General features: G+C 39.2%; 1 protein-coding gene across 3 annotated transcripts in view; it reads left to right on the top strand.

Annotated features, from left to right (window-relative positions):
• Positions 1-16,419, top strand: part of pds5b (PDS5 cohesin associated factor B) — a 258,376-nt gene that overhangs the window by 207,320 nt on the left and 34,637 nt on the right. For all 3 annotated transcript variants that reach the window (XR_013577094.1, XM_078545339.1, XM_078545340.1), the window contains exons 24-30: positions 3,618-3,741; positions 7,871-8,075; positions 9,939-10,053; positions 11,698-11,830; positions 12,511-12,630; positions 15,793-15,855; positions 16,238-16,383. Coding sequence is in view for 2 of the 3 variants with exons in the window: in XM_078545339.1 (XP_078401465.1) it covers positions 3,618-3,741; positions 7,871-8,075; positions 9,939-10,053; positions 11,698-11,830; positions 12,511-12,630; positions 15,793-15,855; positions 16,238-16,383 (906 nt within the window). In the remaining variant the exon portion in view is untranslated. The remainder of the gene's footprint in view (positions 1-3,617; positions 3,742-7,870; positions 8,076-9,938; positions 10,054-11,697; positions 11,831-12,510; positions 12,631-15,792; positions 15,856-16,237; positions 16,384-16,419) is intronic.

Raw genomic sequence — 16,419 nt, 5'->3', positions numbered from 1 at the left:
AATGAATGAATTTAGAAGGGATAAACTTGCATTGGAGACAGTTCTCTGAGGTTTCACTGAGTTGATTCCTAGGTTGAAGGAGTTGTCTTATGAGCATAAGTTGGGCGTATACTCATTGGAATCTAGGAGAATGCACGGTGACCTTATTAAAGCAGAAGATTCTGTGGGTCTTTGACAGGGTAGATGCTGAGAGTATGTTTCCCCTTATGGTGGAATCTAGAACTAGGATGCATAGTATTAAAAAGAAGGGGTCTCCCTTTTAGGACAGAGATAAGAAATTTTTTCTGAGGGTCATTAATGTTTGGAATTCTCTTCCCTAGAGAGAGTGGAGGCAAGATCATTGAATATATTCAAACTGAGTTAGATAGACTTTTGATCTACGAGGGAGTCGAAGGTTATGGGGGGCAGTCAGGAAAGTGGAGTTGAGGCCACAATCTGATCAGCCATGATCTCATTGAATGGCAGAGCAGGTCTGAGGGGCCGAATGGCCTACTCCTGTTCCTATTTCTTATAGCCTTATTATTGCGTCTTGGCACAGTGGAAAAGAATGTGATTCTTGTGTTTTATTACAAGGAATTAAAAAAAAAATCCTCAGATCTGCTCACTTTTATTTTCAATTTCTTTAAATTGATTTTTATGGCATAAATTTAAGTCACTTGGTGTACAAGGCACAATTTCAAAATTTGAAGATAATGCAATACTTGGAAGTATTGTGAACTGTGAGGAAGATAGTGTGGAACTTCAAAAGGACATAGGTTGGTGGAATGGGCAGACAAATGGCAGATTAAATTTAACGCAGAGAAATGCAAACTGATTCATTTTGGTAGAAAGAATGTGGAGAGACAATGTAAAATAAAGCGCATAATTCTAAAGGGGGTGTGCATGAACAGAAGTGCCTTGCTGTATATGTGCATAAATGATTGAAGATGGCAGGACAGGTTGAGAGCGCTGTTAAGAACATAAGATAAGAAATAGGAACAGGAGTAGACCATCGGCCCTTCGAGCCTGCTCCACCATTCAATAAGATCATGGCTGATCATCTTGTGTGTCGATTTCCACATTCCCCAATAACCTTTTGATTCCCTTGCCTAACAATCTATCTACCTCTGCCTTAAAAACATTCAATTACCCCGCCTCCACCACCTTCTGAGGCAGAGAATTCCAAAATCGCACAACCCTCTGAGAGAGAGAAATTCTCCTCATCTCTGTCCTAAAAGGGTGACCCCTGATTTTAAAAGTGTTCGCTAGTTCTGGACTCAACCACAAGAGGAAACATCCTTCTGACGTCCACCTTGTCAAGGACATTCAAGATCTTGTATACTTCAGTCAAATCGCCCCTCACTCTTCTAAACTCCAGTGGAAACAAGCCCAGTCTGTCCAAACTTTCCTCATAAGACAACCCACTCATTCCAGGTATCCATCTAGTAAACCTCCTTTGAACCGCCTCCAATACATTTACATCCTTCCTTAAATAAGGAGACCAAAACTGTACACAGTATTCGAGGTGCAATCTCACCAATGCCCTGTATAACTGAAGCATGACATCTTTACTTTTATGTTCAATCCCTCTCGTGATAAAGGATGGCATTCCATTAACCACCTTAATTATTTACTGTACCTGGATACTAACTTTTTGTGACTCATGTACTAGAACAAATAGATCCCTCTGCACCTTAGTATTGTGCAGCCATTCTCCATTTAAGTAGCACTCTTTTTTTTCTTCCTGCCAAAATGAACAGCTTCACATTTTCCCACATTAAACTCCATTTGCCAGATCTTTGCCCACTCACTCAACCTATCTATATCCATCTGCAACCTCCTCATGTCCTCTTCATAACATATTTTCCTACCTATCTGTGTCAAATGCAAATTTAGCTACCATGTCTTTACTCCTCTCATCTAAGTCATTGATGTAAATCATAAAAAGTTGAGGCCCCAGTACAGAGTCCTATGGGACTCCACTCGTTAATAAAGCATTCAGCTTCCTAGGCTTTATCATTAGGGACTTGGAATAAATAAGCAAGGAAGTTATGTTAAACCTGTATAAAACACAATTGTTCGGCCTCAGCTGGCCGATTGCATCCAGTTCTGGGTGCCACACTTTAGGAAGGATGCAATGACATTAGAGAGGGTGCAGAAAAGATTCTAGGGATGGACTTCAGTTATGTAGAAAGATGGGAGAAGTTGGGATTCTTCTCTGTAGAGAAAGAAGGTTGAGAGGAGATTTGATAGAGGTATTCAAAATCATGAAGACTCTGGGCAGAATAGATAGGGAGAAACTGTTCCCGTTGTTGAAAGGATTGAGAGCCAGAAGGCACCGATTTAAGGCAATTGGCAAAAGCGGCAATGACAAAGTGAGGAAATGCATTTTCATACAACGAGTGGTTAGGATCTGGGACACACTGCTTGAGAGCATGGTGGAGGCTGGTTCGATAAAGGCATTCAAGAGGGAATTGGGTTGTTATCTGAAAAAAGAATGTTCAGGGTTACAGAGAGAAGGCAGGGGAATGGCTCTAGGTGAATTGCTTTTTCAGCAAAACTAGCACAGACACAGCAGGCCAAATGGCTTCCTTCTATGCTGTAACCATTCTGTGGTTCTGTTTTGAAGTCACCCTAAAAATTGAAAAGGTTCCTTGAATACAGGTTCTTAACCTGCTGTTAATGTACATGAACGAAGGTTAAATTGAGTTGAAACTTACTGTCTAGTGTGGGTTCAGTGCTTTCCTTGATTGGTTTGTTTAAGCTGATTTATAGCCATTTTAAGTTTAGATGTATTCAAATGAGATTGGGAAGGGTACTTAGACATAAGTTCGTATCAACAAAATGCATATGAGTTCTAACTTCTTCATTGTGCCTGCAAAAGAAACTCTGGGCTCCCACTTCAGAGAGCTATTTTTTGTGGGGGAACTGGAGTGCTGTATTACTCTGTTATGCTGGCTAGAAACTGAAGTACCACTACCCAAATTTCATTTGGAGCACTTATTGGACAGAGAGAGGAGACATATACCATTGGGCTCAATTCCAGCTTAGTTCATAGCAGGCTGTGCCTTCGCTTAACTGCATCTGACATACTCGTGATTATCATAAGAGTCTGCCGTAGAGATGGAACAGAGTGCTGAGAAGTCTTTTTTAAATTAGCTGATTCAATCACTGACTGTATAGTTTAATATTAGCAAAAGAAAATTGCGTATCTAAATCTTCTGATTTAACAATGGCAGTAATTTAGTTTAAAATGCCAGTTAAAAATTTGAGCATTTGGAACGTTTTAATTGTTTGCTGCTCAACAATTGTAGTAATATCTTACTGTGGTGCATTGCTGGGAATTCATGTGTATTATTCTAGTGTTCAACATGGAAAAATGTACTTTACAAAAGTTTATTTTTACATAAAGTGAAACCTGAGTGAGCTATAAGATAAACTGATGCTTTTGACAACAGAAATATTATCAAAATAAATAAAATGATTTGGTTATAGAAATAACAAGATAGTGATAAGTAATCAGTCAGCTTTTGTCATTTTAAAATCTGAATTGAACATAAGTAGGGTTGTTAGCCACGTGAGGTTAAAGTATTGTTGATACTCCAAATAACTTGTCTGTTTCCCTGTGTCTTTTGCAGCAAACCTGATATGTCACGTCTGCGCTTGGCAGCTGGCTGTGCTGTTTTGAAGTTAGCACAGGAGCCCTGTTACTATGAAATCATTACACTAGAACAGTTTCAGTTATGTGCACTGGTAATGAATGTAAGTGGCTTTATCCATCTTGAAATGTAATTTCCATTTTTGTCAGTGGACTGGGCGTGTATTTTTGTGTTTCTAGCTTCCAGCTGTAAAGAATTAAGTTGATATCAATATAGTTTGTTCAGTCAGAAAAATAAATACTTAATATTTACATTTTTGAAAATGTATTGCAGAATAGAGATTTTAACTTGATCTTGAAAATAAGTCTTCATCTTTTTGTTTGTGATTCTATCCTATTTCCGTACTGCTTATCATAAAACATCCCAGTATGGTCAGTGAGCAGCTTCAGTTTGCAACTGCTGAGTCCTGATTATATGTTTGTTTCCAGCATATTTGGAATTTGATTATGTGTAAGGCATATCATGTATCTCAACTCTAAGATGCTCTTTACCCTGTAAGAAGAACACATTTTACAAGGTTTTCGACCTTGTGCTCGATTATCCTACCATAAGAATTTCTCTTTTTGGTAAAGTTAGTAAACCATGCTCCATTAGTGATTTACGACAAGCTTGCTAAAATGGCTCCTAAGACTACCCTCGTTATTGCCCTGTAGTATTTAGCTTACGTTGGCTGGTCCTTTTATATTTCATAATGATGACTACTACCACATGTCATCATTTTTTTGGATTCCTTTTCATCAATTTCTTTTTCCTCTGCTCTGCCAAAGTTGTTGGGGTGTGGTTCACAGAGTTTTTTCCTGATACGTTATCCCAGCTAGCTCTCCATGTGAGCCACGAATGGCTGATTAATTGACCATGTAGGGTGTTGCAGTCACTTCAATCCGATTGTCATTCAACACTGCACTTTCAGCAGGACAGCTTTGTTCATATTTCTTTGTTCCGGATGCAGTGGTCATTTTTGGAACTCCTACAGCCGACACCTTCTCAGGTTAGCTAATTTAGGATAGATATGAGAGCAAACCTTGGAGCTTATTGCTCTAAGTGGCTAAATTATGCATTACTTTAACCAGCTGAGCAATCAGGGATGGTATCTACAGATTTTTAACAACTATTGGTGAAATGCTGTTGTGTGCAGGGCTTGCTGAAAGCGGCTACCAGAATCTGTTTGCACTCTATTATTCAAAAACTAGACATTGGTGCCAAGATATTAATAGATTCAGTTTTTTTCTATTAAATAAATCACTCCACAGCCTCGGGTGGCTTTTGAAATTCAATGGATTCTCTTTTCCCCCCCCCCCCCCCCCAAGTTTGGGGGCGGGGGGGGGGGGGGGAGTTGAATGGCGGGCACGCACAGGCGCGCTTCCGATCGGCGCCATTTTACATGGGCGGACCAATTAAGGCCCGCCCAGCGTGACATCCATAAAGAAGCGCTATGCGCTCCCTGTGCAGTGGGGGAGGTGGGTGTGGGAATCCCAAAATTAAGTATGCGCACGAAAGAGTGCACTCATCTCTCTGAGGCTAAGTGCAGCCTCGGGGAGATCAGCTCTACTGTCACAAATATTAAAAATAGAAAAAAAGAAATTCCCTGACATGTCCTCTCATGTGACAATGTCACGAGTTGGGACATGTCCATAATTTTCACAAACATTTTATTAAAATTTTTAAAAACCTACATGAAACCTCATCTCGCCCGTGGATGAGGTTTCATGTTTTTTCCAATTCGCGCCGGGGCCCCTGGCCTGCCCGTCAACCTTAAGGTTGGATGGGTAGGTCCTTTTAATTACTTAATTGACTCTGTAAATGCCTTCAATTGGCCATTGACAGGTCAGTGGGTGCGCAGTTGATTTCGCTGCGCCCCCGCCTTCCTGAAAATTTAAATGAGGCGCAGTGATGTCGGGAGTTCCGGCCGACGTCACCACGTGTCATTTTACGTGTTGGTGAGCGGGCCCTGCCCCCGCTCGCCGACGCGTAACATCCTGCCCAATGTAACTAAATTCATCAAACACAGTCTTACTAACTAAACCTAAGGCAAACTTGAAGTTTTGGCTTTTTGTTGTTCAATCCAAGTGGGGATAATGCATCCTGGCATCTTCTAATGATGACACGCAAATTCGTGAAGCAAAGAAAACAACAATTTAATCGGCAAAGCAGTGGAATACTGTACCTTGCAAGAACCCAACTGTTCAAATGTACCTTTAAGGTCAAAATTCCTTTTACTGATCCACTCAATTGGTTGTTCAGATGCTGTTTTCTGCTGTATTGCATAAACTAGATTAGGATTGTAGGCTTTGATTGATACTCTTGTAAATGTTCAGACCTATTTTGGAAAGAAGGTAAATTGTTTCCTGGTGACTATTAACATATCCAGATGAGAACGAATGTGCCATGATGTGGCATGACTGAGGTTTGATGCAGATAGAATAGTGACCAAGTAGAACCTGGATTCTTCTTGTATATCTCTCATCGTTGTTCTTTGTGTTGTTTCACTTTTGGCGATGAAAACAGTTTGCCGAGAAGATGCTGTAATTAAACTCCGAATATTTTTCAAATTTACCTCTTTCTGGTTTAAAGTGATCCATCATTTTCCCAAAATTTAGAAGATTCTACAGAAAAGATATCACTCCCACTGGATTCCATATGTTCAGGATAATTAAAGATCCAATGAAAAAGCTTTTCAGAAGAGTGCCACCCTATGTGGAATGACCATGTCTAGTTAATACACCAAATCTATCTCAATACAAGATTACCAAATTTACCTACAAGTGACTCAATACTCTCTTGTCCGAGCCACAGGTAGTGTGTTCAGGTCCCGCTGCAGAATCTTGAGCGCATAATCTAGGCTGACACTTCAGTGCAGTACTGACAGAGTGTTGCATTGTTGGAGATGCTGTCATTCGGATGAGATCCATGTCACTTCTTCCAAGAAAAATTGTATTTCTCCCTGGTCCTGGTCAATATTTAATCCCTTAATCATCATTGCTATAACAGATGATCTGGCCATTATCCCATCACTGTTTGTGAAAATTTGCTATGTGAAAGTTAGCTGCTACATGCCCTATATTACAATAGTGACTAAACTGTAAAAAATAGTTCAGTGGCTGTAAAGAAGTTTAGGATGCCCTGAGGTTGCAAAACATGTAAATGCAACATGATTAGTTGATGAATGCCATAGTTGGCTATTGAGTCACTTGTAAGTGGGCCTATTGAGGCCCTTAAGTGGCCAATTAATGGCCACTTAAGTGCCTCATCTCAGCCACCACCTCTGTATTACCTGTGGTAGAGGGAGGCTCACACCTGGTGGGTAGCACGGCAACTTTTACTGTGTGGGCTGGCGTCGTCAGGCAAGGAGTTCTCTGGGGTTCCCTATGCCCATTTGGAGACCACCCCAAAATCACCCCGTTTTAACCCTTCAACCTGGCCTGGCGATTTCCCCACCCCTCCCCCCAGGGCGCTGGGGCCTACCTACCAGCCAGGCCTCACCGATACCCCAGACATGCCTTCAGTCAGCCGCCCACAACCACCTCCTTGAACCTGGTGCTGCTTGGACTACAGAGCTGCCAGCCAATCTGATTGGTCAGCAGCTCTCTAAGGCATGTCTTCCTCCCCAGATGAGCCAATTAATACGCCACTACCGAACATAAAATGGCAGCAGGGCAGCCAGCTTTTTTGTGGACAGGCTCCCGACCAATGTTTTTCTGCGGGGAGGCGGTGATAATGGCACCCCCATAAAATCCAGCCCTTGATATCTGGAACAGACTAATCAGTCAGTAGTTACAGTTATTAGTAACTATCACAAATTAAATAATTTTTTTGGAAAGAAAGTATGGTCCCAAGCCTGCTTCAAAGGCTGCTAGCCAAACAACAAGAATATTACTTGTCAGACATTTGGGATGGAATTTTACAGCTCTGTCATGGCGGGAGTGGGGCTGTAAGTTGCGGTGAGCCATTCAAAAGTCTATTGACCTCAGCAGAACCATAAAATCCTGCTAGCGTAAAATTCTACCCTTGTTTATGGGTGTTAACAAACCTGTGTTTACGACATTTAAATTGGAGCATTGCAGCCTTTCCTTCAGATACAGAAGCACAGGGAAGCTGTGGTTCAAACATAACTGTGCACCATTAAAGAATGTAGCAATGTGCAAGTTGTGATATGTCAGTTTTAAGTATTCAATTTCCATTTTTTACCTATCATATCGCCACAAGGAAATAGCAATGAAATTGTTCATTTACAGGATGAATGTTATCAAGTGAGGCAGATATTTGCACAGAAGCTCAACAAAGGACTTGCCAAACTACGACTGCCACTAGAGTACATGGCAATTTTTTCACTGTGCGCAAAGGACCCAGCAAAAGAAAGGAGAGCACATGCCAGGCAATGCCTGGTGAAAAATATCAATATTAGGAGGGAATATTTGAAGCAGCATGCAGCAGTGAGTGGTAGGTATTGCCAAGTTTCAGGAAAGAAAATGACCAAAGAACTGCAGCATTTTTTTTCTCTTGTATTTCCCTGGCTGAGTGCACTGCATCTTTTTGCTGTGGTAGAGCTCATTTTACAGTCTTCTAGAAATGTATATGATCTTTAAAAGAACAATTTTTTTTAGCCTGTGTATTGAATTTTAATTTTTTTTTGTAAAAAGCACCCCACTTGAACGGTGTAAAAGTTAGCTGGAGAAGCTGTTAATTAGAATTAGGCTATGTAGGAACTGGACCAAAATAGCATTTTAAAAAGAACACATGCAAACTGATCAAGGTGTTTCAGAATGTTCACTAAAAATGAAGAATTTAGCGTTATCTATTAATAAAAATCTTGCTGAATCTAAACTAAATAAGGTCTTGGTAATATGCATACCTCCCCCATTAAAAAGATATTTGGAATTTTTGTTATGATTATCCAACTTCAGATATCTCAATAATGGCATTTTGTTTTATTATTTACAACACATTTGAGTGTTTATGGCACATTGTGTTGATGAGCTTTACTTGATGACTCAAGTTTCAGATAACCAGGCGCTGACAATACATTGTTGCATGCTGCATCTTTTGCCCACTATGTCACTGCCCAAACAGATTTTTATCTGTTACCCTTTTGGGGCAGGGTAGGATGGAATCTTCTTCATGTGATTTGATGTGGGGGTTGTTGCTGATGTGCCAACCAACTGCTGGCATGGACTAAAAATGGGGAACAGAGTTTGAACAACTCCTGATTCAATCTCTGGAAGAGCCATTTTCTCAGAATGTACTATTTTTACAATACCTTGATCGGCATTGACTCGGTGAGGGGTCCTCATGCTGGTAACACAATGCAGAGAAACCAGCTGCTTAGATCCAGGATTTTTGGGCACTAAGACAAAATGTGGATGCTTGTACCTTCCCCAACACAGCTGCTCCAACACTGCGGTGACTTAAGAGTTCCACCTGCACACATGGATAGTGGTGTGTGGTATTTTCTGGGGTTAGTTTAAATTTTTCCTTTTAATTTATTATGAGTTGAAACTGTGCACTCTACTTCACAATGAACTCCCATTTATCATGCAATAAGGGCTGGCCCCATGACTCCAAGCTATTTTTATTGTATCACTAAATTTCTAAGCACATGGAAAAAATTGCTTACTGGCCCTTCCCTAGGTGGTTTTTTTACCCTGCTTGAAAATATTGCCCACCAATAACTTAAAAACATTAAAAATGAAGAATGATCAATGAAAAATAAGATACATTTTTTGTCTGAGCACCTAACTCGTACCCTGCACTTTCCCTTAACAGTATGGCTGATATACAAAATGCACTATTTGGAGAGTTAACAGCTGTGAGCTCACATACTACTGTGTAACCATCTATACACTTATAGGATGCATTTTAATACATCCTTTAGCATTTTTGTTAGTTTTATAGTTTGGAATTTTTAAACACTTACAGCTTGCAAGAAATTAGGTTAGAGATTTAATAAAGGCATGACTGTAAAACCGGAGCTCACGTTGTGATCTTAATGTTGGTGGCAACTTTAAACAAGGTTGGGGAAATTGCTTTGAAGGGTAAACAAAGCAGCATATGGCACATGAGGTGGGGAGAAAATCTGGAACAAATTGAATTGAAATTTTGGCGACCTATAAAAGAGACAGATCATTGACTTTTTTTTGTTGCTTTTCACAGCCTTTACTGGCATATAACCAGGAGAATTTTTAATGTAAATGAGGAAAGTCAGAATTGATAGCATTTAGACTTGCAGTTATAATGGAGTACTTTTTTTTCCTTAAGTATTTTATTTGGAAATCAATGACCAACTTTTTTAATGTGTGACTGCAGAAAAATTGTTATCATTGCTGCCTGAATATGTTGTTCCATACACGATTCACCTCCTTGCGCACGATCCAGATTACGTAAAGGTACAGGATATTGAGCAACTGAAAGATATTAAAGAGTAAGTGTGCTATCTAACTATACTGTTATATTGTGTTTAGAAAATAATTTAAAGTTGCAGATATATAAACAGATATCTCTGCACTTGTTCTTCTGTGTATATTATTCTATAAAATATTTAACCTTTCCCTTAATACCCAAATTGCTTCCCATCCATTTCTCAGTTTTCATGTATTTGTCTAGCTAGTACTTATTTTCTTCCTTTTCCCCCTCCACTGCTCCTCCTATCTATTCTATGTTTCCTTACTTTGTCACTCCGCTCAGGAAAATGAACAAGTAGCATGCAGCATTACCTGATAACTAATACATTTTTTTTAAAGTATACTTTTCTTTTGAATTTACATTAATTGCAGATTAATTATGCATTTTATATTTCCCCTTCCTCAAGATATCGCAATGTTTTACAGTCATTTAACTATTTTTTAAGTCTAATCACTGTTAGTAAGACTTAAGATGTGCAGCTTGGTTCTGGCAATTAGAAAAAACTGTTGGAATTAAAGCAGACTCTTGAAAACTAATAAGAATTTGCATTGTGAATGATGATATGCCAGACTTCCCTTTCCTTGTAACAATAGGATGTTGCCTTTAGCCACACCCCTCAAGGAGGGAATTTCACATGAAATAAGTGAGCTACTTATTCATGAAGTTCATTTGTCATGACGCCTTTCTAGAATCCAGCAAAAACTAAAGGTGCTGCACATTTTTTATGCTTAACTTAGTTGAAGGAACATAGATGAGCTTTAAAGACCAAACAAAAAGATAATAGAATTTCACTGTAGCTTTGGGACAGTACATCTATCATATCATATACTGATTAACTAGTTTTATCATGCAACTTAAAATAAAATGCATTTGAGTCTTAGATAATGATGAAATTCTTGTACACAGTTCCTGATTCTGAATTGAATGTCTGGGACCAATACTGAGTCCCAGCCTGTTAGCACCTGCAAAGCCCAGGATCTGTTTTTACTCTTGACCCGGTCATCTAGCCTAAAATAGGAGCAAGTGCTACCAACAGCCTTCAAAATAAAGGAAATCCCCACCCATTTTTTGACCTTTGCTTGGAAGAATATTGCTTCTGTTTTTTCATAATTTGGGACAGCAGCTGAAAGAGTTTGCCATGGTAATACAAGCAAATAAAGGAAGAGTTTTTGTTAACATAATCTTAACACGTCACTCAAATGTCCTACATTGCTTCACATAAAGTTTATCTTTTAAGGTTCAGTTACTCTTGTTGTATCCCAGTTGAGCGGTTTTATTTTTTAAGGTGGGAGGAGATTTGAGTGAAATAGACAAGAGCTGCAAATCGCAAACCACCAGTAGTGGTTTGTGTAGCATGAGGATCACGTAGTAGAAATATTCTGAAAAATAATCATTGATTTGTACAAGCATCCAACAGATTCTCTTCGGACTTCAAAACAAACTCATACATGTTGGTTGTGAGGACTTTAAAAGTTTTTAAAAAGTAAAACTTTTCAGTTGCAACTTTAGTATTACTGGCAGTTACTTCAGATGTTCTATGAAGTACAAGTGAACAAGTATGTCTGTTTTAGTCATGAGCTAAAATTGGAAATCATACATCCTATTGGGGAAGTTGGATTCCTAAGTAATAACTTAATTTCTCGATTTTATTCATGTCCTTCAGATGTTTATGGTTTATGCTTGAAATACTGATGGTTAAAAATGAAAACAACAGTCATGCTTTTATCAGAAAAATGGTGGAAAACATAAAACAGACAAAAGATGTCCAGGGTCCAGATGATCCAAAGATGAATGAGGTTTGTCTTTACATTTTGGAAATCATATGAATAATTGGGATATATTGCAGCTTGTACTTTTCAGATTTTCTAGTTGATGAGAACATGTTATTTTAATCTGGTATTGAAATCTTTAATGATGTCGATACGAACGTGTTCATAGAATCATAGAAATTTACAGCACAGAAAAAGGCCATTTGTTCAATTGTGTCTGTGCTGGCTGAATCTAGACTGATCCCACTGTGCAACTCTTGGTCTGGAGCTTTGTAGGTTACGACTCTTCAAAGGCATACGCAAGTACACTTTAAATGTGATGGTAGAGTTTTTTCCTCTACCACCCTTTCCAACAGTGAACGCGAGACTCCACCAGTGAAGAAATTTTCTCCTCAACTCTAATCCTTCTGCCAATTACTTTTCTATGCCCCCTAGTTATTGACCTCTCTGCTAAAGAAAATAAATCATCCTTATCCACTCTATGTGGGCCCCTCATAATTTTATAATCCTGAGTAGTGTCTCAATGTGTCACTGCAATTGCAATCTGTTTTATTTGGTCAGTATCTTTCAGAGGGAAACCTAAATGGTATCACTTGGTCGTATTTTTAACGTGAAAATGGATCGTGGGATAACATGCAGTTGACAAATATGCCTTTCACTGACTGTTAACGGTTTTTCTCAGTATTAAATTTTTCTTTCTTTCATAGAAATTATATACCGTTTGTGATGTTGCAATGAACATTATCATCTCTAAAAGTACTACGTACAGCCTTGAGTCTCCAAAGGACCCAGTGCTTCCTGCTAAATATTTCACTCATCCTGATAAGGTATGTACAATTGCCAAGTATATATTGTATTTTAGTATGGACAAATACATATTAAGTATTCAATTACATGATGTGTATAAGTATCACATTGCAATATTGTTCTGGATATAATGTATAAAAATGTATTATTCGTATCAATTGAATATAATTAATCTGAGTCTGCCTTTCTTTGTATTTTGTAAATGCCACCATATTTTGGATTATGAAAGTAGTACCTGTGTTATATTGTACCTGTACTGAACTAAACAGCACTTGGGTGGGGGGAAGAACTCAGCAGGCCAGGCAGCATCTGTGGAGAGCGAAACAGAGTTAACGTGTCGAGTCCATTATGACTCCTCTTCCAAAGTGCAATTTTTGTTTTTATTTCCGATTTCCAGCATCCACACTATTTTACTACACAATTCATTGGCTAGGATGCAGGTAAAATATTGTGCCCCACTTTAGGAAGGATGTCAAGGCCATGGAGAAAGTGTCGAAGTGAGTCAGAGTCATTTAAGGAATGTGGGCTTCAGGTGTGAAACTGGGACTTTATGTATTTAAACCGAGATTAGGACACTTGATATTGTTCAAAATTGTGGGACTGGATTTCACAGGTGGTGGAGTTTACTGCCCCGTTGCCAAGGAAGAGTCACTGTGAAACCCATCCCCACTCCGGTGGGCTGCTCACAGGTATTTAACATTCTATTAATGGCTCAGGGCAAGACTTCCCCCTCCACCTGGGGTGAAAGTCTTACCTCCAGTCTAATTGGTCGGCAGCTTTCTGGCCTCACCAGCGCCAACAGGAGCAGTCCCAGCAAAGAAGAGCCAGGAGCCAGATGATAGGTAAGTTGGGGGGATTCTTGGCAGAGCCAGGAGGGGCAACCTCCGGGTGTAGGGGAAAACTTCCGATTAGAAAAAGGTGACTGTGAAAGAGGCACCCGTCGCTGACGACCTCCCACTGGCTAAAAATTACAGCCGAACAGGAAGGGCCTCAGCTGACAAGCGAGGCCTCACCAGCCACCTGTTAAATTGCAGCCAGGTCGGGCAAGTAGGTAGGTGGTGAGAAAGTCACCCACAGAATTTTACAGGCTCCCTTGCCTGTAAACCTGCCCACAGGGGACTGTAATATTCTGCCCATAAAGTATTTTGATTATGGTTAGGAGGAGAAAACTATTTCAACTGATGTTGAAAGAACAAAATGGATAGCTGCGGGGGGAATATTATGGAGTGAGTGTTGATGGAGGTAGTGTGCCCTTTGGCATGTGGCATGCTAGCAACAAATTTGTGCATTTGTAACCCTGCATTGTATCATGGTTGTGCACGCATGATTCAACCCTGAGCAAACCTCTTGTCCAACACTTCATTAAGCACATGCAGTTCCAGGGGAGTACGTTGGCTGAGCAACTCTAACCTTGGATATCCGCTGCCGTCTTTTACCCTTCCTTCCCAAATCTCCTGTCCTGCAGTATTTAGGCTCCCACTGGCTCTAATAGTGGATGCATTTTAGCCCTGAATACAATTTCAAGTTGCAAGTTTAATATTACATGGGCCCACTACCTATACCCTCGCCATGCTGCTCTTTGTTTTCATCAGTGAACTCTGGATCTTTGCTCTAATTCGGCGTCCAAACTTCTGGACTTCTCTGCTGTTAAGACTATGCTACTCCACTTGAGTACACTTTAAGACTCAGCAGTTACGATTCTGATCTGCAATTTATTTGCTCAAGTTTTAAAGTAACTTTGTCTAGCCTGCAGCTCCTCTCCCATCACTGCTGTTACCTTGGGCTTATGAATATCATATAATGTTACAATGACAATCCAACAATACCCTAGGGTCTCAATTATAACTTGGTCCCTTTCGTTGCACTATACGTTGGCTCTGCATTGTCAAGGATGTGAGGGGAGGTAGCTGACATAATAATTTATTCAGCAATTTCTTACAAACAATTCTGGAAGAGCCATATCGTAGAATTCCACAATATGCACAAACAATTCTGGAGGAGCCATATCATAGAATTCCACAATATGCACAAAACTGAGAGTAGACACCAGAAACCAGTTTTCAAAATATGTGCATGCGCATTTCAAACCACAACAACTGCAATTGCTAATTTTTGTGTCCAAATATTTATGGAGAGAGATGTTAGGACGTGGAATTCCTCACCAGAAAATGCATTGGATGCAGAATCCATAATACAACTTTCAAAAGGAAAGTGCCATAAATATTAAATGAAAAATTTTAAAGGTGTGCGGAATTGGACCATAAGGATAACTTTTTTACTACAGGTGCAATTGCCTACATGGCATTTTCTTGTCCTATAAAATTTTGCTATTCCAATTGCCGCTATTCCGAAGCATATCTGATTGCTTCTTCAATCTATTTCCGATTTTTATTTTGTTGCTCGTTAAGGGCGAGTATATAAAAAAAAAAGTGGAGTTTTAACAAGATTATAGTAATGGAAATTAAATGTGTGGAATGAAGGCTGAGAACTGCTTTATTATATCCTGCATAAAACCTGCTGGAACACTCAGTACTGCCATTAAGCAGGATATGGGCCTCTTATTAATTTTGTTTAATCTCTGTAATAGCATGAAATTAAACATCTGGTTGCCATTGTAAAGTTGGATTATAAGGAGTTTGGAATAAATAGTGGCATGGGGTATTCCAAAAAAAAATGAGTGTAGAAAAATAACACAGAATTAGGAGCATAGTGACTTTTGCCTGACAGTGTTGTCACCTGAAACTTTAAGTAAAATGAAATACAATTGCTAAAATTGACTTAGGGAAAGTGATAAGTAAGTAGGAAAATCTGATTTGCATGCTTATTCAAATCTTTCTGCTTCTAGCAACCACAAAGGTTAGTTTTGTAAGATATGCCAGTTTTGCATTTGTCTGTGACTGTAGCTTAGCCGACCACCTAGTGTAAAATAAGACTCACTGCTGCTACTCGCAGATTATTTATGTTATTCGAATGGTGAAATCTATTTGAATGTTCATCTTGAGTTTCATTTTGCTAGAAAATCTACCTTGGTTTTGGAACTTTTATGGAGCAGCATATGGTAACCTCCGATAGATACTGATTTGAAGGTGGAAAATTACAATCTTGTTTCCAAGGTGCAATGCCACTATTCTATTGATGTCTGTTAAAATAAAAGCTCTCTCAACTTTTGATTTGTTTTTCAGAACTTCAACAATAGCAAAAATTATCTACCTTCAGAAATGAAAGCCTTTTTCACACCTGGCAAGGTATTGCTTATCTCTTAATTCTAATACACTTGTAGACTTCAGCTACATGCCTTCATACAAATCTTCATCCATGCACACAATTCTTTATTCGTTTTTACTCTGCATACCACAGAAACTGTTGCCCTTAGATTTGTCTTAAATTTATTTCCCACTTGTACCTAAACTTTTTGAAATTGTTGGCTAGAAATTAGCTTTTTTATAGTGAATTAATGCAGTTTTTTAAATTACTTGTATTGAAGTTTGTATTCCATTTTAAATCAGTATTAATTGTAATAAGTGTATTAATTAAGCCTGGAAATTCAAAACTTTTGCTGTTTTATAGTTCACAGTTTAACTGCCAGCAGTGCCTCAAAATATAATAATTGATTTTTATTCTAAACAGCCGAAGGCAACTAACGTTCTAGGTGCAGTAAATAAGCCTCTGTCGTCAGCAGGAAAGCAGGCACAGACCAAGTCATCACGAATGGAGACTATGAGTAATGCCAGCAGCAACTCAAATCCCGGTTCTCCTGGAAGAAGTAAAGGAAGGTACAAAAGAAAGGGGCTGATTGTGAAATCCATAGT

The sequence above is a fragment of the Cetorhinus maximus genome, chromosome 7, assembly GCF_964194155.1.
Source record: "Cetorhinus maximus chromosome 7, sCetMax3.hap1.1, whole genome shotgun sequence".
Taxonomy (NCBI): domain Eukaryota; kingdom Metazoa; phylum Chordata; class Chondrichthyes; order Lamniformes; family Cetorhinidae; genus Cetorhinus; species Cetorhinus maximus.
This window is presented reverse-complemented; position numbering and strand designations above follow the sequence as displayed.